General features: G+C 60.1%; 1 protein-coding gene and 1 non-coding gene across 4 annotated transcripts; one reads left to right on the forward strand and one right to left on the reverse strand.

Moving 5' to 3' along the window:
• Positions 1-1,044: 1,044 nt before the first annotated feature.
• Positions 1,045-1,117, reverse strand: TRNAE-CUC (transfer RNA glutamic acid (anticodon CUC)). The gene has a single exon. It is a non-coding gene; the product is annotated as a tRNA-Glu (tRNA).
• A 1,081-nt stretch (positions 1,118-2,198) lies between these two features.
• Positions 2,199-26,937, forward strand: RHBDF2 (rhomboid 5 homolog 2). Of its 3 annotated transcripts, none has more exons than XM_061144747.1 (20): positions 2,199-2,306; positions 12,943-13,141; positions 14,304-14,376; positions 17,192-17,357; positions 18,238-18,380; positions 18,826-19,021; positions 19,105-19,308; positions 20,173-20,301; positions 20,680-20,792; positions 20,948-21,142; positions 22,159-22,270; positions 22,490-22,564; positions 22,748-22,909; positions 23,466-23,575; positions 23,759-23,822; positions 23,917-24,011; positions 24,226-24,301; positions 24,433-24,533; positions 24,701-24,854; positions 25,590-26,937. In XM_061144747.1, exons 3-20 carry the CDS (start codon positions 14,348-14,350, stop codon positions 26,007-26,009), a joined length of 2,544 nt encoding a protein of 847 aa, XP_061000730.1. In that variant the 5' UTR covers positions 2,199-2,306; positions 12,943-13,141; positions 14,304-14,347; the 3' UTR covers positions 26,010-26,937. The 3 variants fall into 3 exon arrangements, with proteins under 3 accessions (XP_061000730.1, XP_061000731.1, XP_061000732.1); XM_061144748.1 differs by lacking the exon at positions 2,199-2,306 and adding an exon at positions 5,248-5,316; XM_061144749.1 differs by lacking the exons at positions 2,199-2,306; positions 14,304-14,376 and adding an exon at positions 5,295-5,316.
• The last annotated feature ends 321 nt before the right edge of the window (positions 26,938-27,258 follow it).

Genomic DNA, 27,258 nt, shown 5'->3' on the forward strand with positions numbered 1-27,258 from the left:
CCAATGATTTTGTTTGCCTAGTCCACCGCAGGAGGCTAGGCCAGAACATCAGCATCCGGAGGGGGGAACAGGGGCACCTGGGCAGCCAGACCCCAACCAAGGGGTGGGAAGGCCAGGACGGAGTCACGGGGCACCAGCAGGGTGTCAGTTGGGGCCACACACACCCGGGGGACCAGTTAGGTGGGTCCTGAGGATAGATACCTCTGGGAAGGGAAGGTGCAGGGGTTTGGGCCCGGGTACAGGGCACATGCTTGAGATGTCCTGCAGGAGTGGGCACCTGGGGCGGAGGGGACTCTGCCTGCTCCCACCCCAGGGGAGCTATAGGGCCAGGGGAGAGGCTGCAGCAAAGGAGGGAGGCTAGGAATCAAAGCTGAGATCCACTGGGCTGAGAGCAAGTAGAGAGACTGCCTCAAAGTTGAGGAGATATTGAGGTCCTCCTGTGATAACAGTAACAGCACTAGTAGTTAACAATAGCAGCTGCTCATAATTATGAGCACGTGCCTCCTGCCCTTCAAGGGGCTTCTTACAAGAGACAGAGCCTATTTTTCAGTTCAGTTCAGTCGCTCAATGGTGTTTGACTCTTTGAGACCCCATGGACTGCAGCACACCAGGGTTCTCTGTCCATCACCAGCTCCCTGCTTGCTCAAACTCATGTCCATTGAGTCGGTGATGCCATCCAACCATCTCATCCTCTGTCCTCCCCTTCTCCCACCTTCAATCTTTCCCAGCATCAGGGCCTTTTCCAATGAGTCAGTTCTTTGCATCAGGTGGCCAAAGTATTGGAGTTTCAGCTTCAGCATCAGTCCTATTTTTCATCAGGGCCCATTTTTACCTCCATTTTTATTTGTTTATTTATGCAGGATCTTAGTTCCCTGACCAGGGATCGAACTTAGGCTCCCAGCAGTGGAAGCACAGAGTCCTAACCACTGGACTGCTGCGAAATTCCTTTTACTTCCATTTTATTTATTTATTTTTAAAGTGAATTATTTATTTAATTCATTTATTTGGTTGTACCAGGTCTTAGCTGTGGTGTGTGGGATCTAGTTCCCTGACCAGGGATTGAACCTGGGCCCCCTGCGTTGAGAGCACAGAGTCTTAGCCACTGGACCACCAGGGAAGTCCCTTACCCCCATTGTAAACAGAAGGAAGCCACAGGCCCAGGGAGGTTGAAGGATTTGAGGTACAGTGGCACGCCCAGGATCCGAGGCTCCTTTGGCGGTAGAGATGCCACCACCAGTGGTTTCACAGGTAAGAAGGTGGGACCGGGGTGGCTACTATGTTGAGAACAGGCTCAGACAGGCTCCGCGGCCCGGAGGCTGACCCCGCAGTCCAATCTCCAGATCTTGAATGCTTTTCCTCAGATGCAGGCATCCGTGCCAACGAAGGTCCTGCCCCATTAGGAAGGTTCCGTGTCATTGGGCCAAAGGCCACACGGGTTTGTTTTTTTTTAACTGGGTCTCCCCTAAAGGAGATTCCTGGAATTTTCCAGAGACCCCGCCACCACACAGGCACTCAGCGAGGGCTTCTCCCAGAAGCAAACCCTAGGTCCCCTTCTTCCCTCGGCGCCAGGCCTGGACGCAGTGCCGGGGGCGGGTGGGCGGGGGAAGTTGAGTAATACCGGGTCTCGGCCCGGCCGGGAGCCTTCGCTGCGGCAGGATGCGGGGGAGGGCGCGTTCGCGGTGGACGAGAGTAGAGAGCAGCGATGGAAATCAGAGGAGGCGTCCCGGAGGCGGCAACCGCAGCAGGACTTGCAGGCGAGACTCTCCAAATGAGTCTGAAGGAACGCCTGAGGGCTAAAAGGCCCAAGGGAACAGGCTCTTTTGATTCAGGGATGAAGGCTCTCGGAGGGGGCTGTTATTGGAGAGGCTTTTCTTGGGAGTTCACGGGATGTTGGCACTTCAGACCTAGATTATACCTAAATTTTATCGGGCGAGGAGAGGACGGCGCCCGGAAGAGAGCAGCTCCGGCGGAAAATAGGGCTCTGCCCAGTACAGCACTGGAGCGACCGAGGAAGGGTAGCGCGACCCTGGAGCGGCTCTGCCTAGGGGACCGAGCGAGGCCCCGCCCCCCAGAGCTCGGCCCCGCCTCCAGGACCTGGGCCCGCCCCCAGAGCTCGGCCCCGCCCCACCCAGGGCTCGGCCCCGCCTCCAGGGCCCGGCCCCGCCCAGGCGTCCGGCCCCGCCCCCGCCGACCGCGCGCAGGTAGGGAAGAGGCGGAACGCTGGGGCCCCGCCCCCGGGAGCCACTACCCAGCGGCCGGCCGGCGCAGCTCGGAGCTGAGTCCCGGGGACTTGGGGCCGCAGGGAGGTGAGCGCGGGGCGCCGGGAGGGGCCGGTTCGCGGCAGCTGGGCGCCGGGTGCCAGAGGGGCCGCGGGGTCGCGCCCGGGGCGGCGGTGCGTGACCGGCGAAGGGGCCGGCGCTGGCCCCACGTGGGCCGATACCGGAGGCCGGGGCTGGACTGGGTCGGGGCCCCTGGATCGGGTCTGTCGGCCCCTAGGCTCAGCTCGGATAAGACACCTCCCGGGTCCCTGGGCCACGGGTCACCAGAGGCGGGGACAGGATAACTGGGCCGCAGTTTAAAGTCCCGGGAGGAAGAGCAGGGGGAAAGCCCCAGGGCAGGACCGCGCAGTCCCGCCTCGCCCCAGAAGCGCCCGGAATTCAGACCTTCCCCGCCCGGCCACTTTCTCCTGGGTGAGCTGCAGCGGCCGGGGCGGAGTTTGTTCGGCCTCGCCGGGGTGGAAACAGGTGCCGGTGCCGCAGCCAGGCCGGACCGGAGCTCAGAAGTTGGACCCAGGAGTCCTGACTTCTGGACAGAGGGGCTTGGGAAGGTGCCCCCCACCCCCCGCCAGCTTCTCCGTTCCTCCAGGGTACTGCATTGGGTTAGAGAGGAGTATGTCTCTAGAGTATAAGCCCCTAACTCCGGGGGCAGAGGGGAGCCCGGGGTGGAAGGCCAAGGGAGAAGGCCTGGAGTTGGAGCCGAGAGTTGGAGTGCCTGAGGAGGGGAGGGCTTGCGGACTGACCCCCACGTGGACCAGCTGCTCTTCCCCAGTGGCTAGCCTTCGGACCCTGTGTGGGTGGCTTTTGCTGAAATGGAATGGGCCCAGCATCTGTGTTATGTTACTGTCACTTGCTGTAGGTGAGGCAGAGCAGAGTGGAAAGCGAAGCTTCTTTCAGAGCAGTGATCCTCAAAGGGGCCTGGGGGAGTGATTTTGCCTGCCAGGGGACATTCAGCTGTGTCTGGAGACGTTTTGATTGTCACACCTGGGGGTGGGGTGGGGAGGGGGAGTGTTGTGGCTCCCAGCATCTAGTTGTAGAGATTGGGGACGATGCTAAACACCCTGAGGTGTGCACGACAGGACAGCCCCCTACCATGAAGAGTTACCCAGCTGGAAGCGTCAGGAGTGCTGCGCTGAGCTTGGCGTGGTACCCAGTCCATCAGGTTGCTTCTCAATTACTGCCCCTCTCTGCCTCAGTTTCCCCAGGGTTAGAGGAGGAATAAACCTGAATGAGATAAGCGGTAAGAAGGCATGAGGGCAGTCCTGTCATAACAGCAGGCCGCCCTTGGTGCCACCAGCCTCTTCCCTACTTAAACCCCGGGCCCTGCATTAAGCAGTTCTGGGTGCCATGGGGGAGGGGCTGGAAACAGGGGCTCTCTCACAGCTGGGCCCTGGAGTGCTTCACCCCCAGGGCACCTCCCACGCCGGGTGAGCCAGGGCAGCCCTGGGGGTCAGACATCCGCACAGGGTGGAGGGTGGGAAGGGGGCGAGCTCTGTTCTCAGAGACTGTCCCAACCCTTGATTGCTGGGCGGGCCTGGATGCCTGACACCATGTGACTGGCTGTCATTTTCCCTTCTGAACCTACTCCTAACTCCTCAGTTACTTTATACCAGGAAAATAACAACCGAGGAATACCAGGACACATTCCTTGCCACTTCACAGTCTGCTTCCCTCCGGCAGTAAAAAGTCCCCTGGTGGCTGTGGGAACTCTGGGTGAGATGAGAGACCCAGGGTGGGCCCTGATGCTAGTGCAGCGAGGCCCCCCCCTGCTCATGTTGTTAGCAGAGCCCCAGTGAGAGATGGGGGTCATTGGAGCCACAGGCCAGGGGGTTCCCCGGTAGGGACAACTCTGAATTAACTATTTGCGTTGGGCTCGCCGCTGTGCAGGGGGCTATCATAGAGAGGGCAGGGTGGGATGGAGCGGCCATCCACGCCCAGGAGCCCAGGCCCCCTCACTGCTCTCCCTGCCCACTTCTTGACAATCTCCATTCCCACGCCTACCCTCCATCCTGTTTACCTGTGATCCCTGGCCTCCTGACCTGGGAACCCTGGTGGGGTCAGAGGGCAAGTGGCAGTTTCTGGTTTGACTTTTGCTTTGGGGGGCTTCTTTTAATCTTTTAACTTTAAAAGGCTGGAGTGAGGCTTTCACCTTTTCAGCTAAAACGAAAACAAACAAATAAGAACAACCTGTAATAGCGACCTCCCGTCTTCTGTGTGCCTCTGAAGGCACAAAGCAGCAGTCAGACTTGCACAAAGCTGTCCAGGAAGTAATCAGCAGGGCCTCACGTTGAGCCTGGGCCGCCTCTTCCCAGGCCCAGCCCTCAAACCCTATGCCACCAGCTGGCAACAGAGTACCAGGTGACTTCTACCTCACTTACTCATTTCTGAGTTGCAGCAGTACCTGGTGTAACACACATGGACACACACACACACACAGGCACATGCTCACTGCCCAAGGTGGGGGCTCCTGGTCCTCTAAGAGGAGGAATGAATCACACCATAAAAGCACTGTGGGGGTCACTGGGGTCCAAGCCCAGCTCCGGGTCAGTGGTGGTGGCCAGACTTCTCTGCAGGGTGTATGACTTGCTGTGTAAACTCTTCCCCCAGGAGAGACCTCAGATGAGAACAGGAAGGCAAGGGATGGTATGTTTGTGCCTGTGACTTGAATGAGCCATCTGGCACTTCCCTGTGGGTTGGGATGAGGGGTGGCGGGATTAGGGTGGCCCCAGCCCCCTGCCTGCCCCCTTGTGGAACTTCGAAGGGGATGTACACTCTGGACTGCAGGTCCCCTTCGGGTCTCCGTGACACCCAGTTTGGAGCAGACCTTAGTGTTGCCCTGGCCACCCTTGGGGATTTCCAGAGTGAGCTCACGCCTCTGCTCCCGATTTCCCATCCAGCTGGGCCAGTCTGGGGGAGGAGTGGTGACCACGCCGGGGAGGCTGTGAAGCAAGGGCTGCTCTCAGGACCGGTGTAGAGAAAGCATTTTCTTCTTCGCATCAGAGCAGTACGGACAGGCGCTGTGTCCATGTTCCCTCATTCAGTAAGTTTATCTAAGGGACCCAGATGCAAGGCTTGCGGTTTCAGAGCCTTGGGAAGACACATTCTGAGCCTTCCAGGAAAGTTGTTCAATCGCTCAGTTGTGTTCGACTCTTTGCGACCCCATGGACTGCTGCGCGCCAGGCTTCCCTGTCCTTCGCCATCTCCTGGAGCTTGCTCAGACTCATGTCCATTGAGTTGGTGATGCCATCTGACCATCTGGGAAAGTGGCTGGCACTAAGTGGGCAGCGCAGACAAGGTGGGCCCATCAGGGATGCTGGCCGGGAGGGTAGGGGTGGCAGTGAGACGGGGTGATTCCCAGCTGGGGGAGTCAAAAAGCAAGGCCCGGATTCTGGCAGGTGCCTGGGCTATGAGAGTGTGGTCAGTAGGATGGGGGGAGGGTCACTTAAATAGTCTGTGCCTCAGTTTCCCCAGCGGGGTCACAGTGGTCTGCCTCAGAGGATTCCAGTGGTGGTTCATGTGAAGCTTGGGCAGGTGTCTGGCTGCATGAGGAGCGTGGTGAGGGAGTAACAGAAACATCACAGTAACAGGGACATGTCCATGTGTCCTTGGGATGACTCGCGATGAGGCCAGAGGTCTTACCTCATGGCCTGTTGAGGGGATGAGCTGAGAACAGGCTGTGAAATGGCACTGAGGCTGTGTCATCCTCTAGAAGTGGCTGGGTCCGGGGTGGGGGACCTCAGTGTCATGAAGGCCATGGGAATGGAGGGTGGTTTTGGAGGGAGGGAAGGGAGGACCAGGCTGTGAACTGCTGGCCCCCACCTTCTAGCATGTGCGTCATGTTGCTGGGGGGCCGGGGGGCGGTTGTGGAGGCCGTGACCCTCAGCCCTGCTCCCCGCTGGCCGGGCTGCCTGGAGCCGGGAGCCAGGCCAGCTTGGCTTTCTCTACCTCCCACGTATGGCCCCAGAGCTTGTGCCACGAGGATCCTCGGGTGGTCGTGCCCTCTCCTGGTGGCTCTCCCAAGGTCCTGCCCCCTGGTGCAGACCCCAGAAGGCCTGGAAGGAAAAGGGGACCTGCACGGGACTGGATAGAAGCCGGCCTTGGAGCTGCAGTCTGCCCCAAGTCCTGGCTCATTAGCTGATGGCTTTATCAGCCAATGACAATCGTAAGATAAGGACAAGGATGAGGGAATGTTTGTGAAAGCCCTAGATAAGCTGGGAAGTGCCACCAAGCGTTAGATGATGTCATTTCTACTTGGGGGGGCGGGGAGGGGCTCATGAGTCAAAGGCCTGTGCACCCCAAACTCGCCCCAGCTCCTGAGTCACCACCCCCTGCCCACTCTTCTGCCACTTTGCCTCACCAGTTCCCAGATGACAGGAAGCCACAGCCCCACGGCCTAACTGTGTAACCTCGCACAGGTGCCTTCACCTCTCCGAGCCTCAGTTTCCCCACCTGTCAGAGATCTGCTGCCTCTGGGGTGCTTGGCTCAGATGTAGAAACCAAGTCATCCATGGTGGCGGAGGCCAGCCGGGAATAAAAGAAGCTACACATTAACCCTCCACCAATTTTCCCAGGCGCTGGGCACTCACCATCTCATGTCATCTCTGCTGCATCACCCCATTTCACAGCAGAGAACACTGAGGCTCAGAAGTCATACCTTGCTCGGTCTCCCAGCGGGTAGGTGGCCAAGCTAGAGTGTGAGCCCCCTCAGCTCTCATTTCTCAATAAGAGGACCTCAGTGACTCCAAAGCAAGGTGGAGAGATGGAGCTGGTTATCCGTGCGGAGAGCCACTCTGGTCCAAAGGGCCTGGCTGGCCCATGTCCACGTGTCCCAGAGCCCTTGCAGCAGGCGTCGGGACTGGGGCCAGCTTCTTCCAGGGATGGAGCAAGCCCCAGGGCAGGATTCTGGGAAGTCTGGTTTATTAGCTCCTTAGTGACTGTTTACAAGCTGAAAAGTGTTTGCCTGGCATCTTCACTCGGTGCTGACGGCCGACCCCAGCCTCCAGGGGTAAGGGGCACCCAGCATCCCATCAGGAGCGTGTTGAGGTGAGCAAGCCCGGGCAGCCCAGGGCCTGACAGTGGGCGAAGTGCTTAACCTCTCTGTGGAATATCAAGCTTTGTCCCTTGGCTCCCCAGGCTCCCAGGGTGACCCCTAGGTGACAAAGCCTCAGATCTCGAGAGGCTCCTTAGCCTCTTATGCATAACACACCGAAGCTCAGAGACGCCAAGTGGCTTGCTCAGTATCCCACAGCTCTTAGGGCCGGGCCTCTGACCCCATCTCCCCAAGTGGGACAGCTTTCTCATTGTCTGGAGCCAGGCCGCAAGGCGTGGGTGGAAACTGGGTGTCCTCCACCCTCGCGAGCACAAGACAGAGGCCTGTTCTGTGTGCTGGGGTTGGTCGTGTCTGGAAACACCTCGGGGTCTGGGAGCCCCCGGCGGGAGGGACGTGGCCTCTCCTCCTCCCCCACCCTCGTTGCATCCATTCCCCCCCCACCACCACTGAGCATGTGCTAGGTCCTACCGGTTCCGAGGACCAGTGGAAACCCAGCTCCCAGTACCTGAAGATCCTGAGAGAGGCAAAATCCTCACGAGTGTTCGGAGCAAAGCCTGGTTCATGCCAGGCCTGGGTCAGCGTGGTGCCCAGTGGTGCATGTCCCCCCACCCCCCCAGGCTCCCTCCTGTGCCCTGGTATCCAGCCTGGATGGACCAGAGCCTTCTGGCTGTGCTCCGGGAACAACAGAACCAGGAGGGAATAGACCACCTTCCCAGAGGAGGCCAGGCTGCCAGGCAGAGCATCCCAGGACCAGCCACTCCATCCCTTCCCGCTGTTGTCCTTGAGCGGCCTTCAGCCCCCAGCCGCTGGAGGCTGCGACTTGTCTGAGGTCTGGAAGGTCTCTGCCCAGCTGCTGCCCCTGGTCTGCTTCCATCAGCACCTCCTGGAGGCCAGGGATTCCCAGTGGGGCCTCGGGGAGGACACCGTGGTGGACAGGGCCCAGCCTCGTGGTCGGTTGGGGCCATCTGGTGGCAATTCCCTCCCAATAATGCCTGTCCCCGCATGTTACCACACCTTAGAATGGGGGTCTGTGGGGCTTGGGCAGTTCCAGCTGGTTTCTGGAATTGGGGTCCCCACAGGGGATGGGGCATTCACATGTCTGCCAGCTAGCCCCCCACTGGTGTGTGGTCCTGAGCAAACCTCTGGGTGGTACAGGGTGGGGACTGGGAACACGGCAACCTGTCCTCCTCGCTCCTACACGCTCCTGGCAGCAGCCTGGAGCCCGGCGCCCGCTTCCTGTGTCTGTGGTCGGCTGTGACTCCCAAGCCTCTCCAACTGGGTCACGGGGAACCCGAGCCTGGTTTCGGATGGGGAAGGTCCCCAGGTCCTTGAACCTGCGCTCAAGTTCTTCATCTTCTCTAGTGTGAGCAAAAAGCAGGATAAATCCGGGCCTCCCTGGGCCAGGGCCCTCTGTGAGTGGGGCCTCTCCCTGTGGTTGGGGTGCCAACCCACAAGTGGTTTCATTTTTCCTGTCTGTTGGGGGGAGCTGGGCTGAAGGGCGTCCTGTGAAATAAGTCTGCCAGCTGGCTCCCCTGGGAAAGTGGGTGCTTGCCAGGAGGAAGGGGCTCCTGGGGAGGGCTCCCGCTGGCCTCTAGAGACAGATGGGCATCCCCTCCCCACTCCTCTAACTCCAATGGTGGGGTTTGCGGCCTCCACCTGGGACACTTGCCTCCCTCGCTTTTCATCTGGCCGTTTTTGGTCTTCCTGATCCTGTCCGACCCTCAGCTGGCCTTCTTGGCTCTTTCCTGCCAGGCCCTCCTATTCGCACTCACTCTTGCCGGGGCAGGGAGGCATTCAGGGTGAGTCACTGGCTGCTTGGGCCAGTGTGGGGCCGCCGGTAGGGAGCCCGGCCAGGTGGCACCTTTTACATAAGCTGCCCCTTGCCAGGCCTTGCGGCAGCCAGAGCAACCCCCCACTTCCCGCCGGCCCCCACCCCAGCTCAGCAGAACCAGGGCTTTCGCTGGGAAGTTGCACACTGCCTGAGGGCCTGCTTCCTCCTTGCCGCTTTCTAAAACTGACCCGGTTCCCAGAACGGCTGTGGGGAGGAAAAAAGCGGGTTTCGGTTTCTGTGACAGGGAAGCAAGGAGGGGGGAGAGGCCACTTCCTCGCCCCCGGCCCTCACCCCTACATCCTGTGATTCAGCGGGGGGGACAGGCAGGACCCAGCCGCCTGGCTGCCTCCCTTCCCTCCAGACTGCCCGCCCGCCACCAGCTGGGGGGAACCTCTGGGCCAGATGGTGGTTTCTTCTTCCTCTGTTTGGGGGGCCTGAGGCCCTCGCTTTGGGGGATCCCCTAACCTTCCTGACCTTATCTCATGGTTCAGAAAGCCTCTCTCAGGAGGGGCTGCTCACCCTTCCTCCCCTGTGTCCCCACGTCTGGCCACACGCAGTCTGAGTCGTGCGTCAAGTTGCCCTGCCTGCTTCTGGCTCGGGAGGTCCTCAGAGCCCCGGGGGGTGTGGAAAATCCATCCACCCTGAGCAAGACCCGGGGGTGGCTTCAGAAACCAGCTGGTGTGTTGGGGGGGTGGGCAGGTGGAGAGAGAAACAGGACACCAGAGTCAGACTCCCAGGGATGGAGCCACACCTGGGGGCAGGTGGGGAGGGGACGGTGGGCCCGTGCAGCCTGGGGAGGGGGCAGCTGCCCACTGTGGGGAGGCCTGGCTTGTCCTGGCTGTCGCTGCCAGGACGGGGCTCAGCTGGCGGTGCCCGGCCCCACCCTGTGGGGAAACCGGATTCCCTGGCGAAACCAGCGTGCAGTGTCTGAGTCTGCGTTTCTGCCATGGGTGTCTGATCCTAGGCTATGCCTCTGGGCGTGGAGGTGGTGGGGTTTCAGACCCTGGGTGTTCCTTGGGGTGACTTGAACTCTGTACTGAACTTGCTCTGGGGATGTACCCCCCTACTCCAGGCTGGACCCCCTTCCTCTCCCCAGGCCCCTTTGGTGTCTCCTGGGTACCCTGGGACTGAAGGCCTTTTTCTGGGACAGGCCCCCACCAAGGCCAGAATTTTTATAGTCAGGTGGCAGTGGTCCAGCCAGGTGGGTCAGGCCCTCAAACCTCTCCGCCCCTGATCCGTGGGCTGGATGCTGCAGCAGGCCTGGGGGGGGTCTCAGAGAGCAGCGGATGTGACTGGGTCAGGAGGAAGCCTGGTCCCAGGATGTCACAATTTCCTCTGCAATGAGCAAGCACTTTTGGGGCGCGGGAGATAAGCATTGGGCGGGGCAGGCGCTCCCAGCACTCCAGCACTTTTTCTGCCATCTGGGCTCCTCCACGCCCTAGACTTGGGTTATGACAGGCGCCCAGAGCTGTCCACGACCCCTGAATCTACCCCAGACACCTGCCATCCCCAGCTCCTCCCTCCCTAAGTCCGGAGGCAGGGGCTAGGCTTCTGGTACCCCCGCCCCCTGTGTCTGCATCAGCTGGGGCACACCCCCTCTACAGGGGGAGAGTGACCGAGGCAAAGTGGTGTTTTTATGCCCAATATGTGGGCTTGAGGATGTCATGGCAGGTCATCATTTTGTCCAACCACCTTGCTTAACGAGAAGGAAACTGAGGCTGTGGAGGTCACGCTGCTTACAGGCCAAGGCTCTGGGCACCACGCTACAAGGACAGTTAAATGGCTCCACGTGAAAATGCGCCCCCGCCCTGCCTCTGCTCTCTGGGACTGGCCACTTCTCTTCGGGACTGCTAGGATTTCCCCGGGGTGGGTCCAGTCCCCCCTCCTCCCCCAGCCTTGGACTGAGTCTGCCCTTCTTCTCATCAGGAGCTCCGAGTCACCCAGGGATCCTACCTATTTGGTGACCTTACTGAGCTCAGGCCGGGCAGCCCCAGACTCCCCCCAGCTTCCCCCACTGCCTCCCCTCATCCTTGGTGCCAGTTTCCCAAGGCAGTGCCCGCCTGATGCCCTCTCACCGCGCCCTGGTCCCGGGGCGGCCCAGCAGGAGAAGTTTCCGTGCTGGGGCCCCAGGTGAGGCTGTTGTCATGGAGCGGTCCCCTGAGTGGTGCCAAGTGGCGTCTGAGGTGCCTGCTGACAGCCCCTCTGCCCTGGGGTGTGGGTCAGAACTCCCCACACATGGGATAGAAGGAAGGACGCCCAAGTCTTGGTCAAGCCTTAAGCAGGAAGCGTCCTGGGCCCCCAGCTGGGCCTCAGATAGCTCTCTGGCACCCCTTCTATACCCAGAGCTCCTCTCATCTGCAGTTATAGGACTGGAGGTGAAAGGCCCTGCTCAAAGCCAGAGGACTGCTGCCCTGTGGAATCTAGGGGGTCCCAGGCCCTCCCCCAGCCTCCAGTTAACCCCAAGGCAGCCCCTTGGGCACCTCTGGTGACCCCAGGCCGCTGAGGAGCACAGTTTGCAAAGAGCTGAGATGTTCGACCAAGTTTCTCTCCAGGCTGGGCTCTGCTCTGTCTCCCTGATAGGAGGCTCTCTGGCCCCTCGCGTACTCCGGATTTAGGGAGAAGGGGCTCCTGTTTCCAAAGAGGCTTCAGGCCCTGTAGCCAGAGCATCCTGAGTCCCAGCTGCTCCCCATCCTGGCTGTGTGAGCTTGGGCAAGTTACTCAACCCCTCTGAGCCTCCATTCTTACCCACAAAATGATAGTTGATAACATCTACCTCGAAGCAAGTTTCGAGGACTGAGTGGGATAATGCACATAAAAGATCAGGCAAGGCCTGGCCCACCTGGGGCCCTGACCCGGTCCTGCCCCCAGCGGCCCTCAGGGGCTCCATCAAGGGGCCCCTACTCTGCTACACCAGCGTGTCCCCCATGCAGGGCTTCTCAGAAACAAAGGCATGCCCTCAAGTTGTTCACTTTTTTTTCTTTGCTTTTGGCCGCAGCACACAGCATGTGGGATCTTAGTTCCCCAACCAGGGGTCAAACTCACTCCCTGCAGCAGAAGCACAGAGTCTTAACCCCTGGACCACCAGGGAAGTCCCCACGAGTTGTTCACTTTTTAATCCTTTTATGGGGTGTGTGTGTGTGTGTGTGTGTGTGTGTGTTAGTTACTCAGTTGTATCTCTTTGCGACCCCACAGACTGTAGCCCGCCATGCTCCTCTGTCCATGGAATTCTCCAGACAAAAATACTGGAATGGGTAGCCATTCCCTTCTCCAGGAGATCTTCCCAGCCTAGGGACTGAACCTGGGTCTCCTGCATTGCAGACATAGATTTCACCTAAACTAATTGTTAAAGAGCCGAAATGACAGCAAAACATGTCTGAATCCTTTAAACACTGCCTTGAATATCTGGCTTTGTCTAATTGAAAAGAAATCTTGATCAGAAGATAGCCAATAATGCCTGCATTTTTAAAAGTTCAGTGTTTCTAGTAAAGTTCTCTAGAAACAAGAAAAGAAAGTAGGAAGTGTATTGATTATGGTTCCCAACCCAGAGCATGGGTCTTTATGTGGTTTTGTTAAGTACACGCCCAGAGGCCCCTGGCGTCCGGGCGCCCTGAAGAACCTAGCTCATCACCACAAGGGGTGAAGAAGAGGGGGTTATTTCTTAATCCCCCACCTTTGAAGCTGGTGGAATGATCCCCATTTTATAGATGAGAAGGCTGAAGTCAAGAAGATGGAAAGATGCATTGGTCCTGACATACCCCCTTGAGCCTGCCTTCCCTTCCTTATAGGCTGTGAGCACCAAGGAAGCGACCCTGCCTGACCTGGAGTCATCTGTCTTTCCATCTGTCTCTGCATCCAGCCACCTCTCCACAGAGCTGAGACTTGACCCCAGAGCATCTCTGCAGAGTGAGGAAAGGACTAAGAACATGCTCTAAAGTCCTCAGCAACAAGACCCAGGGAACTGCGAGCTCAGCCCACAGCCTGAAGGTAGGAAGCTGGGTAGCCGAGTGGCGCGGACCCCAGCTACCAGCTGCTCTCCTTGCTTGCTTATCTGACTTTCAGTCTGTACTGATGCTGCCCGTGGGCCAGCACTCCACTGACGGCAGAGATGCAGCTGTGAATGAGGCAGCAAGAGGGAGACAAGCAGGGTGAAGTGATGGAGAGACACATGGGGGGGGAGGGGTGCTGCCTCAGGCAGTCAGGGAGGGCTCTTTGGAGGAGGTGGTGCTCAAGCCGGGACCTGAATGACGAAAGGAGCCACCTCTGTGCACAATTGCTAATTGATCTGGGGAGAGCCAGCAGGGTCCCAACCAGAGGCCCAGCATTTATGGAGCACGCACCTGTAACTTTTTTTTTTAACCACCTTTATTGAGATATAGTTCACATTTGATTTATACAATTCACGTAAAATTCATCTACTTTAGGACATTTTCATCATCTCAGAAGGAAACCCCCATCCTTTAGCTGTCACCCCCAGCCCTAAGCCATGACTCATTCTTCTGTCTCTCTAGATTTGCCTCTTCTGGACTTGCATTTGGACCCCTGGAGTATGTGGTCTATTTGTGTCTGACTTCTTTCATTTAGCCTAACGTGCTCCAGGTTCATCTGTGTTTAGCCTGGCTCAGTGAGTCATTCCACTTCGTGGCTGAGTAATAGTCCCTTGTGTGGATTTAGTACATTTTGTTTACCCATTTGTATGTTTTTTTCCCCCAAAGATTATAGTACACTTTTTTAAAAACTTTTATTTTATATTGGGGTATAGTTGGTGTATCATGTTGTGTTAGTTTCAAGTGTACGGCAAAGTGATTCAGTTATACATGTACATATATCTATCCTTTTTCAGATTCTTTTCCCATATTGCAGAATTTTTTTTTTTTTAATTACACTGGGTCATCACTGCTGTTCACAGGCTTTCTCTAGTTGTGGAGAGAAGTGGCTACTCTCCGTTGTGGTGTGCGGGCTTCTCTTTGCGGTGGCTCCTCTCATGGTGGAGCACGGGCTTCAGTAGTTGCAGTGCGTAGGTGCGATAGTTGTTGCTCAGAGGCTCGAGAGTGCAAGCTCAGAAGTTAGGATGCACCGGCTTAGTTGCTCCGCCATATGTGGGATCTTCCAGGACCACGGTTCAAACCCGTGTCCCCTGCATTGGCAGGTGGATTCTTATCCACGGTGACACCAGAGAAGACCCACTGCAGAATGCTGAGCAGAGTTCCCTGTGCTATATGGTAGGTCCTTGTTGATTGTCTATTTTGTATATAGTAGTGAGGAAGGAAGGAAGGGGTGTGTGCTCAGTCATATCCGACCCTTTGCAGCCCCGTGGACTGTGTAACCCGCCAGGCTCCTCTGTCCATGGGATTTCTCAGGCAAGAATGCTGGAGTGGGTTACCATTCCCTTCTCCAGGGGATTGTCCCAACCCAGGGATCGAACCCTTGTCCCATGAGTCTCCTGTCAGGAGCATTCTTTACCTCTATGCCACAGGGAGCCCCAGGTAGAGTAGTGTGTGTATGTTAATCCCAAGCTCCTAATCTCTCTCTCCCCTTTTCCACTTGTATTTTGATGAACATTTGGGTTGTTTCCACCTTTTGAGTTCCAGTGAACGTGGCGCTGTGAACATTCCAGAACGACTGTCTATGGCCATGCTGCCTAAGTGCGTGTCATGCGTGCAATCATGTGACGCCCAGGATGTCTCTTTAGGGGAGGGGGTTATTCCCCCTTAAGGTGAGGACCTAGGTGACCAGTGATCAGATGCAAGTCAAGCCCCAGGCCACCCAGCTCCAGTCTGTGCTTTTGACCATGACGCCCCAGCACCTCCTAATAGAGCTTGGCAGGTGTGGGGCAGTGAGGGACCCCAGGTGGCCTGATTGGGGTGAGGGGGGGGACCAAGGAGGAGACGAAGGGCCGAGGGGCCCAGAGGCCCCAGTGAGAAGTTTGGACTTGGTTTTAAGTGAGAACTGGAGATCCTGGCCTAGTGTTGAGCATGGTATGATTTGTGCTTTTAAAAGGCAAACTCTGCCACTAGGGGGAAATGGTCCTGGGGTGAGGGCTCGAGGGGGCAGCAGGTCAGGAGGAGTCAGGAGGCTGCTGGGACCCTTCAGGTGAGAGGCGATGGTGCCTCACCTGGGGGCCGGGCAGGGTTGGGAAAGAAGGCAGACTCGAAACAAAGGTGTCCGCTGTGTTGCCCTGACATCCAGCACCTTGGCCACATGTGTCCCGACCCCGATCAGAAGATGGATGTGAGTGAAGGGAAATCAGACCTGCCCCAGCAGCCTTGGGATGCAAGGAGAGGAAACAGCAAAGGATTTTAGCAAGACAAAGGTCACAGGGCAGAGTGAGAGGTGAAATGGAGAGACTAGTCAAGTCAGAGGATGTTCGTTCTGTTGGGTCAAAGAGGGTGTGCGAGTCAGTGTCACCTGTGAGGATGGAAAAGCCCCAGATGGGGGTAAATTGCTACTTCCTCCTGGCTGGGCCATTTGGAAAGTTCCTCTGAAATTCAAGACACACTTTTCTTCAGTCCAGTAGTTCCCCTTCGAAGTTTGTCTTGTTATAAAACTCAGAGGTGGTGCTAGTGGGAAAAAACCTGCCAATGCAGTTTCATGAGACCTGGGTTCAATCCTTGAGTCAGGAAGATCCACTGGAGGTCATGGCAACCCAATAGTATTCTTGCCTGGAGAATCCCCATGGACAGAGGAGCCTGGTGGGCTACAGTCCGTGGGGTCACAAAGAGTCGGACAGGACTGAAGCAGTGTAGCATGGCATAACACACGTGATATAGGCAAGGGTGTTCCTTAACACTGGACACAAATCTAAGCTACCATCAGTCTAGAGTTAAGTAAATCTTGGTACATTCCATTCTTAGAAACCTTCCCAGTCTTCAAGACAGATCAGGTAGGCCTGTCTGTCTGCATTGACAGAGAAGGATGTCCATGCTGTAGAGAAATATGAGTGCATCTAAAGTGTTAAGTGGCCTTCCCTGGCGTCTCAGTGATAAAGAATCTGCCTGCCACTGCAGGAGATATAAGTTTGATCCCTGGGTCAGGAAGATCCCCTGGAGAAGGAAATGGCCCCCCACTCCGGTATTCTTGACTGGAAGAATTCCGTGGGCAGAGGCGCCTGGTGGGCTACAGTCCGTGGGGTCTCAGAGTCGGAACGACTTAGCAAGTCAACAACAACAATGAAATGTTAAGTACTGTGTCCTTTTCCAGATGCACAAAAGCACCTGGAGATGTGCACACCAAGCTCTTTCCTGGAACACGGGGTGACGGGCGGGCCAGCAGTTCACTTTCTTCTTTAGTCGTCTGAGTGTTTTTCTTTTGCAATCCTCATGTATCATTTTTATCATTAAGATGTAATATTCTTCCTTTGTGAAAAGAAAAGAGTAGCAGACAGATGGCAGTTTCACTTACTTTTGAAAGAGGAACTTGGCAGTCCAGGGGGACAGGGACTAGCCCGGTGGCTTTCTCATGTTCCCAGGAGTTAGGTTGGACCTTCTCTTCCTCGCTCGCAGCCCAGGGATTCCTTCTCTGAGAACCACCCGCTCCCTGCACAGCTGCGGGTCCCTTGTTTGTGGGTGGCCTGGAGCCTTCTCCCCGTCCTCCCCAAGCCCTGCCCCAGGGACCAAGGCAGGGCCCTTTGTCCAAGGAATCTGCCCTCTGGCCCCCTGGCCTGCTCTAGCCAGACTGATGGGCAGGCCAAGATCACAGCCGCTCTGCATCCCTGGTCCTCACATTCCTTTCTGGGCGTGGTCCTCGCCTGAAGCAGAGACTAGAAACGGAAGGAGGTGACAAGTTGGGGACCTCCCAGGCTCCTGCTGGCCAGAATGCAAATGAAGGATGAAAATAGGCCTTCTCAACCCACCCAGCCCTACTCTGTGCTGCTGCGTGGTTTAGTATCCGGAGTCGGGTTTGAACCAACTGTCCACAGGTTTTCAATCTGGGCTGCCCGCCGTGGCACGCCCTGACACCCTGCACTGTCCCCGTGTCCCCCCCCCCATCCTGCCGCCTCTCAACGATACACCTGTGCCCCCTCTGTTTCCCTTCCAGCTGCCCCGCCCCCTCACCCACCATGGCCTCCAATGACAAGAATGGCGAGAGGGTCTCCTCAGTGTCCAGCAGCCGCCTGCAGAGCCGCAAGCCGCCCAACCTGTCCATCACCATCCCTCCGCCCGAGACCCCGGCCCCCAGCGAGCAGGCCAGCATGCTGCCCCAGGTAAGAGGGGCCCCCGCTGTGCCCCCAGTACCCTTAGGGCAGTTTCACTTCCTGGAAGGGGGCCCTTCTGGAGCCTGCTGGAGCCCCTGCCGTAGGCCTCACCCCCTCCTTCCTGGCCCCCAATGTCACTGGGAGTGACTCCTGAACTCAGGAGCTCGGTCTCATGGCCAGCCAGGGAAAATAGGAAACTCTCGCCAGTCCCGCTTGGGAATCGGCTGTTTCCAGCCCCAGTCCCTTCTTTTATTTATTTATTTTTACTTGGCTGTGCCAGGTCTTAGTTGCAGCATGCAGGATCTAGTTTCCTGGCCAGGGATTGAACTTGGGTCCCCTCCGTTGGGTGCACGGAGTCTTAGCCACTGGACCACCAGGGAAGCCCGCCAGCCCCGGCCGTTCTGCGGGCAGTGTACTGTCTGTGACTCGGGAAGGGACACCCCGACTCGCAGCGCTCCGCTTGTGCAGGAAGACAGGGATGAATCACCGTTGCCAGCATCCCGACCAGCGCTCCATAAAGAGTCCATTGAGAACCCGCTGCTCACAGCATGGGCTCCCGCGCAGTCAGGGGCCCCGGGGAGGCCGTCTCGTGCCACCCACGCAGCCAAGGGCGCTTTCAAACACGCAAAGCTGGGCCAGCCTATGGCTTAGCCACGGCCAGGACCTAGAGACGGAGCTCTGGATGGGGAGCTGGGGAAGTGAGTGCTGGGCTCCCGAACACCCTAGAAGAGGGCCCACCTGACCCTCAGAATGAGAAAGCGGCTCTGGGTCAGCTGGGGTCAAGGTTTGTCCTGTCCGGGTTTTCACATTGGGAGCAAGAGCAGAGGCAGCTGGGGGTGGAGCTCGGGGCTCCGTGGAGTCACAGCCCGTCTCTCCCTCCCGCCTCCAGGAACCCGGAGGGCAGAGGCCCAAGAACCCGGCCCTCCTGAAGAGCGTCAGCCTCCAGGAGCCGCGAGGGCGATGGCAGGAGGGCAGCCCGGAGAAGCGCCCTGGCTTCCGCCGCCAGGCCTCCCTGTCCCAGAGCATCCGCAAGTGAGCATGCGTGCCCTGCCAACACGCCCCCCACCCAGCAGACACCCCCTCCATCACTCGATGGACTCCGACACTCTGGGGCCCCAAGCCCCTTTCCGGGGGACATGGACAGGCAGCCCATGTTCCAGGCCGGAGAAACTGAGGCCCAGGCGGCTTTGTGCCTGGCAAGAAGATCTGGCAAGGAGGCTGCAGAGGGTCAAGCAGCTGGGGGTGAGCCTGTGCCACACCGCAGCTCCCCGGGGCCTCCCCAGCTCAGCTCTCAGGCCCTGGCCTTTATTCCCCCCGCTCTGTCCATCCAGTCTCTGGACACTGAGTGGGTGTCAGTCTGCCTCCCCACCCCCCGCTGCATGCACACGTGTCCTGTCACCTCCACTGCACACACTCGCAGCCTGCCTTGCTTCCGCCGCTGTGCTGACGCGCGCCCTGTGCCCTGCCGCCCCCGCAGGGGCGCGGCGCAGTGGTTCGGGGTCAGCGGGGACTGGGAACTGAAGCGGCAGCACTGGCAGCGCCGGAGCCTTCACCACTGCAGCGTGCGCTACGGCCGGCTCAAGGCCTCGTGCCAGCGGGACCTGGAGCTCCCCAGCCAGGAGGTGCCCTCCTTCCAGGACACCGAGTCTCCAAAGCCCTGCAAGATGCCCAAGGTGGGCTCCAGCCGGGGGCAGGGGCACCAGGGAACTCGGCCCAGTGCCCGGCGGCCTCTGTTCACAGCCTCCCTCCCGCCCAGATCGTGGACCCCCTGGCCCGAGGACGGGCATTCCGCCACCCGGACGAGGTGGACCGGCCCCACGCCCCGCACCCACCGCTGACCCCCGGGGTCCTTTCCCTCACCTCCTTCACCAGCGTCCGCTCCGGCTATTCCCACCTGCCCCGCCGCAAGAGGATCTCTGTGGCCCACATGAGCTTTCAAGCTGCTGCAGCCTTGCTTAAGGTAAGGACACCACTGCTCGGCCTGCTCCCTCTCTCCCCCATCCCAGGCACTTCCGTCTGTGCCGGGGCAGTGGCTGCTCTGGGATCCCTGGGCGGAGAAGGGGGCTACAACCCAGTAGGCAGACTCACCCACATCCTTCTAGCCCCGCTTCTCCCTAGTGTGGGCAGCTGGTTTCTGTACCAACACATAGGCGGGAGAAGTAGGAAGTGAAATGTACAGTCACCGCTCCCTGACCCATGTTTGCAGAGCCCCCGTTTTGTGCTGGGCACAGGGGCATCACAGAGAGAATTGAGCCAGTGTCCCTGCCCTGGAGGAGCCCTCAGCTCGGGTGAGGGGTGATGTCACCATGCGGTGTGACAGGTGCTGGGGCCCACCCACAGGAGGGGCTGCCCCATCTTGGCCAGGAGAGGGGCTGATGTCAGAGAGGGCAGTTGAGAGGCATAAAGAAAGTTTCACCAGGAAGGGAACAGCATTCTCAGCAGAAGGAATGGCCTATGCAAAGGCCTGGGGGTAAGAGGCAGTAGCAGGTAGTTTTAGTGAAGGGTGGTCACAAAAGGAATGGTGGGATGTGGGATCAGAAAGGGGCCCCAGTGCTGTGCCAGGAAGCCCAAACCTTGGGAGTGAGGGTGCAGGGTGAGTGGTGGGATGCCAGGTACCCAAGCCCGAGGGCTGGAGGTCACCAGGAGAAGTTGGCAGCCAACCACGGAGAGAGTGTTGTGTGCAGGCCAGGGGAGGAGCTGAAGCCCAGATGCTCCTGCTCTGCGCAGGGTCCCACGTCCCCGGGCGGATGGCTTTGACACCCCTTTGGTGTCGGGGCAGGACCACCTCCCCTGGGCCTGACGCCCGTGCCTCTGCCCCACATAGGGGCGCTCGGTGCTGGAGGCCACGGGACAGCGGAGCCGGGTGGTCAAGTGCAGCTTTGCCTACCCCAGCTCTCTAGAGGAGGACGTGGTCGACGGGGCGGAGACATTCGACTCCTCATTTTTTAGTAAGGCAAGCACGGGGTGTGTGGGCCCTCGGGGTTGGGGGGCTGGGGTGGGCGGGAGCTGGGGGAAGAGACCCGGCATCCATCGCGCTCTGCCGGGAGCCCCTCAGATGTCCAGAGGCCCGTCTGTGGGATGGGGGTGCCACCTCTCGGAGCTCCCGGGCCCTCCCATCTTTTGTTGGCAGAGCGAGGGCCTGGGATGGGGCAGGTGCCAGCCAGGAGAGTCACCATCAGGGCCCACAGACATGTGCCTTCCCCTCCCTTTCTCCCTGGGAGCCTGTCCGACGTTGTCCTGCCCTTGAATTGAGCTGTTGGGGGGGCAGGGCGGGGGACAGTGACTCCTCACACTGTCTCTTTCTGTGTCCCCGACTCCACCCCTACCCCAGGAAGAAATGAGCTCCATGCCCGATGACGTGTTTGAGTCGCCCCCACTCTCCGCCAGCTACTTCCGGGGGATTCCGCACTCGGCCTCCCCTATCTCCCCCGAGCAGGTCCCCCTGTGAGTTCTGGACAGTCCTCCCGGTGGAGTGTGGTAGCGGCTCCCGGGTGTTGGGGGGCTGTGGAGGGCTTCCCCAGATCACAGGTCCCTCCTGGTCCCCCCCTCGTGGGAAGGAGGGGGTGAGGGTACCCGGCTGAGACTGCCGTCCTCACCAGGAAGGAGTCCAGCCGAGCCCCAGCGCCCCCCACCAAACGCGGCAAGCGCATCGCCTCCAAGGTGAAGCACTTTGCCTTCGACCGGAAGAAGCGGCACTACGGGCTGGGCGTGGTGGGCGCCTGGCTGAACCGCACCTACCGCCGCAGCATCAGCAGTACCGTGCAGCGGCAGCTGGAGAGCTTCGACAGCCACCGGTGAGCCGCCAGCCGCCCGCCGCTCCGAGATCTGGCGGTGCTCCCTGTCCCGGAGGGCTGCTCCCAGGAGTAGGCCCAGGGAGAGGGGCTGGGAGCCACCCAGGAGGGACCGGGGGGCCTCCAGATCCCCCCAGGGCCCTCTCCCGGAGCATCCCTTCTTGTTCAGCGAGCCTTTGATGAGCCACTCTCATGTGTCAGGGGAGCAGGGACAGTCCCCGGGGTCACCCTGCGAGCATGCACGTCACCTGAGAGGAGTCATCGGGTGTTGCTGCCTCTTCTTGTTTTCTGGGCCTGCTTTCTCCCTGGGTCCCAGACAACAAGCGTTCACTCAGCGCCACGCAGGCCCTGGGACAGCAGAGCAGGGCAGGTGTGGTGGATCAGAGGGATGGTTAGAAGCGGTGACCACGAGTGAGGGGCCTGTGGAGAGGGACTGTGCACAAGACCTTGGGGGAAGCCAGAGGATTGCAAACAGGCCATTTTCTGTGTACAGTTAGCAGCAACCTGATAGACACTGAACCCCAGATCACAAAAAATTAAGTGATAGCAGGTGTGGAGTGTGTCCCGGGGAAGGAGGACAGAGAGGGAGTGAACAGAGGGTGGGGAAGTGTGTGGTCAGGAGGAGCAGCGATTAGCTGGGTGAAGAGACGGGCAGAGCATCTCAGGCAAAGGACGCGTCATGTGCAAAGGCCCCGTGGCTGTAGGGCTTGCGTTGCATTCCCAGAACTGCAAGAGGAGAGGAAGGAGGCCAGGAAGATGGGCAAGCTCAGCAAGGCCTGGCAACCAGTGGGAGTGGGCAGCATTAGACTTGATTCTCAGAGCAGCGAGAAGCCACTGGGAGGGTTTCAACTGGGAGAGAAAGGCGTAGAGGTGCGTGTTAAGAATTGCAGTGGTAAAGGACGAGTCTAAGAAGATAGCGGAGGGTTGGGAGCAGGTAAGAGCTGTCAGCAGCTGGATCTTGCGGGCCTGAGGGTCAGGCTGTGAGTCCGGCTCTGCTGACCAAAGGCCCCTGCCCGCAGGCCCTACTTCACCTACTGGCTGACCTTCGTCCACGTCATCATCACGCTGCTGGTGATCGGCACGTACGGCATCGCGCCTGTGGGCTTTGCCCAGCATATCACCACCCAGCTGGTGAGTGGGGCTCGGGAAGGGGGTCTCCATCCTGGGAATCCTAGCCTCCCCTCCAAGAGGCTTCCTTGACTTGGGCCACCTGGTCCCTCCGAGGCACAAACCTGGCCCAGGCGGGAGGGGGCTCTGGGCTCTCCCCTGCTCTGCCTCTCAGCCCCTTGCTGGAAGCCCTTCCCTGGGACCGGGAAAGCCCTGACCCACCTCCTCCCACCCCTGCACCAGGTGCTCAGGAACAAAGGTGTGTATGAGAGCGTGAAGTACATCCAGCAGGAGAACTTCTGGATCGGCCCCAGCTCGGTGAGGGGCCCAGGCGCGGACGGCATCTCAGCCGGGAGCCCCCTGCCCGTCGCCCCCAGCTGGGCAGAGAGGGGGTTGTGTCTGACCTGGAAGCCCCCCTGAGCAGGAGGACCCTCGGGAGGAACGCTCCAGCCAGGTCTGGGCCTGAGTTCACAACCCCCTCCCCGGCTGCCCCCTCCCCAGATTGACTTGATCCACCTGGGAGCCAAGTTCTCACCTTGCATCCGGAAGGACCAACAGATCGAGCAGCTCGTGCTGCGGGAACGAGACCTGGAGCGGGACTCGGGCTGCTGTGTCCAAAACGACCGTTCGGGCTGCATCCAGACCCAGAGGAAGGACTGCTCGGTGGGAGCGTGGGCCCTGCAGTCCCGGCCAGCCCACCCTGGTCCCCCACACAGGCTCCATTTGCCCCAGCCTGGGGGAGGGGCCCTTCAAGGGTGGTGTCTACACATTGCATCCATCGTTCCTCTGCCCTCCCTGGCCTCACACCCGCCCCCTGGGCTCACACCCCCCTCCCTGGGCTCACACCCCCCTCCCTGGGCTCACACCCTTCTCCCTGGCCTCATACCCACTCCCTGGGCTCACACCCCCCTCCCTAGGCTTACACCCTCCGCCCTAGGCTCACACCCCCCACCCTGGCTTCACACCCACTCCCAGGGCTCACACCCCCCTCCCTGGGCTCACACCCAATGTCGGCAGCCTGGCACAAGGAGCGTACCAACCTCCCCAGCCCCAGAGAAGTGAAAGCTGAGTCCTGGGAGTCTCAGTGAGGGGTGGGGGTCTGGGAGGTGAGCCAGAGACCTGGAGAGCAGGGAATGAGCCCCTGCCCTGGAGGGGCCCCTGCCCACTCATGGGCATGACCTGTCCAGCCCGCCATGACCAGCCCCTCCCCATCCTCCAGGAGACTCTGGCCACTTTCGTCAAGTGGCAGGATGATACGGGGCCCCCCATGGACAAGTCTGATCTGGGCCAGAAGCGGACTTCCGGGGCTGTGTGCAACCAGGACCCCAGGTACCCACAGCTGAGCTCTCTGAGAAGACGGGGCTGAGTGTCATGTAGTTGGTGTCACCTGTGGGAGTGCTGGCCGGTGGGCGTGGCCGGTGGGTGTGGCCGGCTGGGGGTGCTGGCCAGGGGGCATGGCAGGCTAGGGATGCCGAGGCCCCACATTTTGCCCCCTCCAACCTCTGTTTCCAGAACCTGCGAGGAGCCAGCCTCCAGCGGTGCCCACATCTGGCCCGACGACATCACCAAGTGGCCGGTGAGTGTGCGGGGAGGGGAGTGGTCCGGGAAGGGCAGGGAGGCATGCTGGCCGCTGCATAGCCCCATTCCCCGCTCCGTGCCCCTCCCGGCAGATCTGCACAGAGCAGGCCAAGAGTAACCGCTCGGGCTTCCCGCACATGGACTGCCAGATCCGGGGCCGCCCCTGCTGCATCGGCACCAAGGGCAGGTGAGCCGGCCTGGGTCCCGGGCCCGAGCGCCTGTGCGCCTCTTGACACCCCCTCCCAGTCTTTGTCCTCCCTGCCCGCTCTGTCCATGCTGTGAGGGTCCCTGAAGGGGGGCACGCATCCTGCCAGCAATGCCTGCTGCGGCCAGGTGCCGGACACCGGGTGAGGGATCGGGACTCAGTCCCCTGACGTCCGCTCTTGCCTCCCCGTCCCCAGCTGTGAGATCACCACGCGGGAGTACTGTGAGTTCATGCACGGCTATTTCCACGAGAAGGCCACGCTCTGCTCCCAGGTGAGGCGGGGCCCTGGGCACGGTGAGCAGCCTTTGCGCCCTCCCGCAGCGGGTGTCTGGTGCCAACCCCCCCACATCAGGGCCTCCCCCAACGCCTGGTCCCCGGGACTGACCGCCGTGCGCGCCCCCAGGTGCACTGCTTGGACAAGGTGTGTGGACTGCTGCCCTTCCTCAACCCTGAGGTCCCCGATCAGTTCTACAGGCTCTGGCTGTCTCTGTTCCTCCACGCTGGGTAAGAGGCCCCTCGCTACCCATCCCCCAGGCCCGCATGGTGCCCGCCCACCTGGACCCCAGGAGGAAGGCCCCTGAGCCAAGGCACAACCTGCGAGGCCCCGGTGCCCCCCAAGTGCCTGGCTGGTGGCCACGGGTGGAAGCTGATGCCCGTGTGTTCCCACCCAGCGTGGTCCACTGCCTCGTGTCTGTGATTTTCCAAATGACCATCCTGCGTGACCTGGAGAAGCTGGCTGGCTGGCACCGCATCTCCATTATCTTCATCCTCAGCGGCATCACCGGCAACCTCGCCAGCGCCCTCTTCCTCCCATACCGGGCGGAGGTGGGGACTCGGGGCCCTCTGGGGACCAGGCGGGGGTGGGGACTTGGGGCCCTCTGGGGCCTGGGCGGGGTGGGGCTAGCCCTGCTACTTCCTTCCTCGTCCCCTCCACCGCCACCACCACCCAACCCGGGTCAGCCAGAGGGATACACAGCCCCTGCCATGTCAGGCTCAACAGTCGATGGACAGCTAAGCTGGGGGCTTCCTGGCCAGTTCCTTAGTCTGTTCTTGGGCACAAGGGAGCAGCGATGCCCCTGGGTCACGTATAGAGATCACCTCCAGAAAGACCTTCCTGGCCACCCCACCCCACCCCTGCTTCATTTCTCTCGGTGACCATGGCCACTTGCCAGCGCGCCCCTTAGCCACAGGCTGGGCCCTGTGAAGTCGCCCTCGTGTGGCCGTTCTTGCTAAGAAAGAAGGGTTTGTGGGTCAGTTCCCCCTCACGCTCCGGGCTGGTTCAGTGTCTGTCCCCGCCACGTGCGCTGCCCGGAGCAGGCTGTCTGTACTGCTCACTGTACCCGCTGCGCACGTAGTAGGTGCTCCGTGTCTGCAGAAAGAGTGGGCGGAACGAGTCCAGCTGGGTTCCGGCAGCTCTGGCTGCACCTCCCCCTGCCCCCTTGGCCCTCAGCTTTGGGGACCCCACCCTGGGAGGGGCTCACGGGGAGGATGACCCAGGTCCCAGGGCTCCCGCCTGGCGCCTGGAAGTGACGGTGTCCCCGCTCCACCCGCCCGCCCCAGGTGGGCCCTGCAGGGTCGCAGTTCGGCCTCCTGGCCTGCCTCTTTGTGGAGCTCTTCCAGAGCTGGCAGCTGCTGGAGCGGCCCTGGAAGGCCTTCCTGAACCTGTCCGCCATCGTGCTCTTCCTGTTCGTCTGCGGCCTCCTGCCCTGGATCGACAACATCGCGCACATCTTCGGCTTCCTCAGCGGCCTGCTGCTGGCCTTCGCCTTCCTGCCCTACATCACCTTCGGCACAAGTGACAAGTACCGCAAGCGCGCCCTCATCCTGGTGTCGCTGGTGGTCTTCGCCGGCCTCTTCGCCTCGCTGGTCATCTGGCTGTACGTCTACCCCATCCACTGGCCCTGGGTCGAGTACCTCACCTGCTTCCCTTTCACCAGCCGCTTCTGCGAGAAGTACGAGCTGGACCAGGTGCTACACTGACCGCCTGCCCGGCGGGGCCGGCGCAGCTGCTCCCACCCAGCGCGGAGGACGCGGGGCTGTGTCTGGACCGAGCTGTCCACCTGCACGGCGCCGCCCCACACACCCCAGAGACCCCATGGGGCCGGCCCTGCTCCCAGGAGAGACGGAGTCCGAGGGGAGACGCTCCTAAAGGCGGGCTTCTCGGGCGGCCAGGGCCCCCTTCCTCAGGCCCGGGCTGGGGGACACTCGGAGCCTGTGCGTCTCTGCAGCTCGGGGCCCAGGCCCTGACAGCCCCCCCGCTGCCCGGCCGTCGGGACCCCTCCTGGGGGGGCGCCCCTTTCTTCCAGGGTCCTGGGCTGCTGCTCAGCCCCTACCTCCGGCTCCGCTGGTACAGTCCCCGCCCCGCCCTGTCACTGTGAGTGAGCTCCTCCCGGGGATGAGGCCTGGGTTCCCGCCGGGTTCCCAGCCCTGCCTGGCCACGGCCCCTCCCCTCTCGGCCCTGTGAGTCCATGCCTGGCTTCCATCAGTGGCCCGCTGAGCCTCCCCATTACGCTCCTGAACCAGACCTCACGGGAGAGGCTTTGGCCGTGGTCTGGGGCAGAGAAGGAGCAAAGAGACACAGCTAGACTGGGAAGCTGAGAGCCTGGGCTGTTATCCAACAGAAGCTGAACCCACTAGCCCACCCCAGGGCCCCCAGTCCCTCCCAGCCAGCCCTTCCCCATGTTCAGCCTCCTGGGGCTGGACGGATGCCAACCAGCTCCCCACCCTCTGCCTCACTTCTGCCAAGAAAGGGGCAGGGCCACCCCGTGGACCTGCGCCCAGGGGTTGCCCAAGGTCAATCAGGACCTTTTTTTTTAACCAATTTATATCATGGTCCTAACTTTTTAAAGTAACGCTAACTTTGTATGGACAATGTCTGAAATGGATTAAACGATATTCTTTAAGAAAGGATTAGCTTTTGATCTGAGGCCTCAATAAAATAAAAGCTGGAACTTTACTTTGAGGGTTGGGTGGCAGGGGTCAGCCATGAGGAGGAGGGGACAGGCAAGGCCCAAAGGATTTGTGGAAGCTTGGGGGAATTAAGACGGATTTGTTAGGGGCAGAAACCAGGTTGGGGTCACCTGGAGGGTTTCAGGAGGTGTGCTGAGACGATGCTGGTAAATCCTTGGACTCCTGCGGTACCCCAGCCCCAGCTGCTTGTAGAGAGAGTCAGGGGTCCGGCTGGGCAGAGTGGAGGGCCTGGCAGAAGCCGTGCTGGGGGTGGGGGAGC

The sequence above is a fragment of the Dama dama genome, chromosome 5 (assembly GCF_033118175.1).
Source record: "Dama dama isolate Ldn47 chromosome 5, ASM3311817v1, whole genome shotgun sequence".
Taxonomy (NCBI): Eukaryota; Metazoa; Chordata; class Mammalia; order Artiodactyla; family Cervidae; genus Dama; species Dama dama.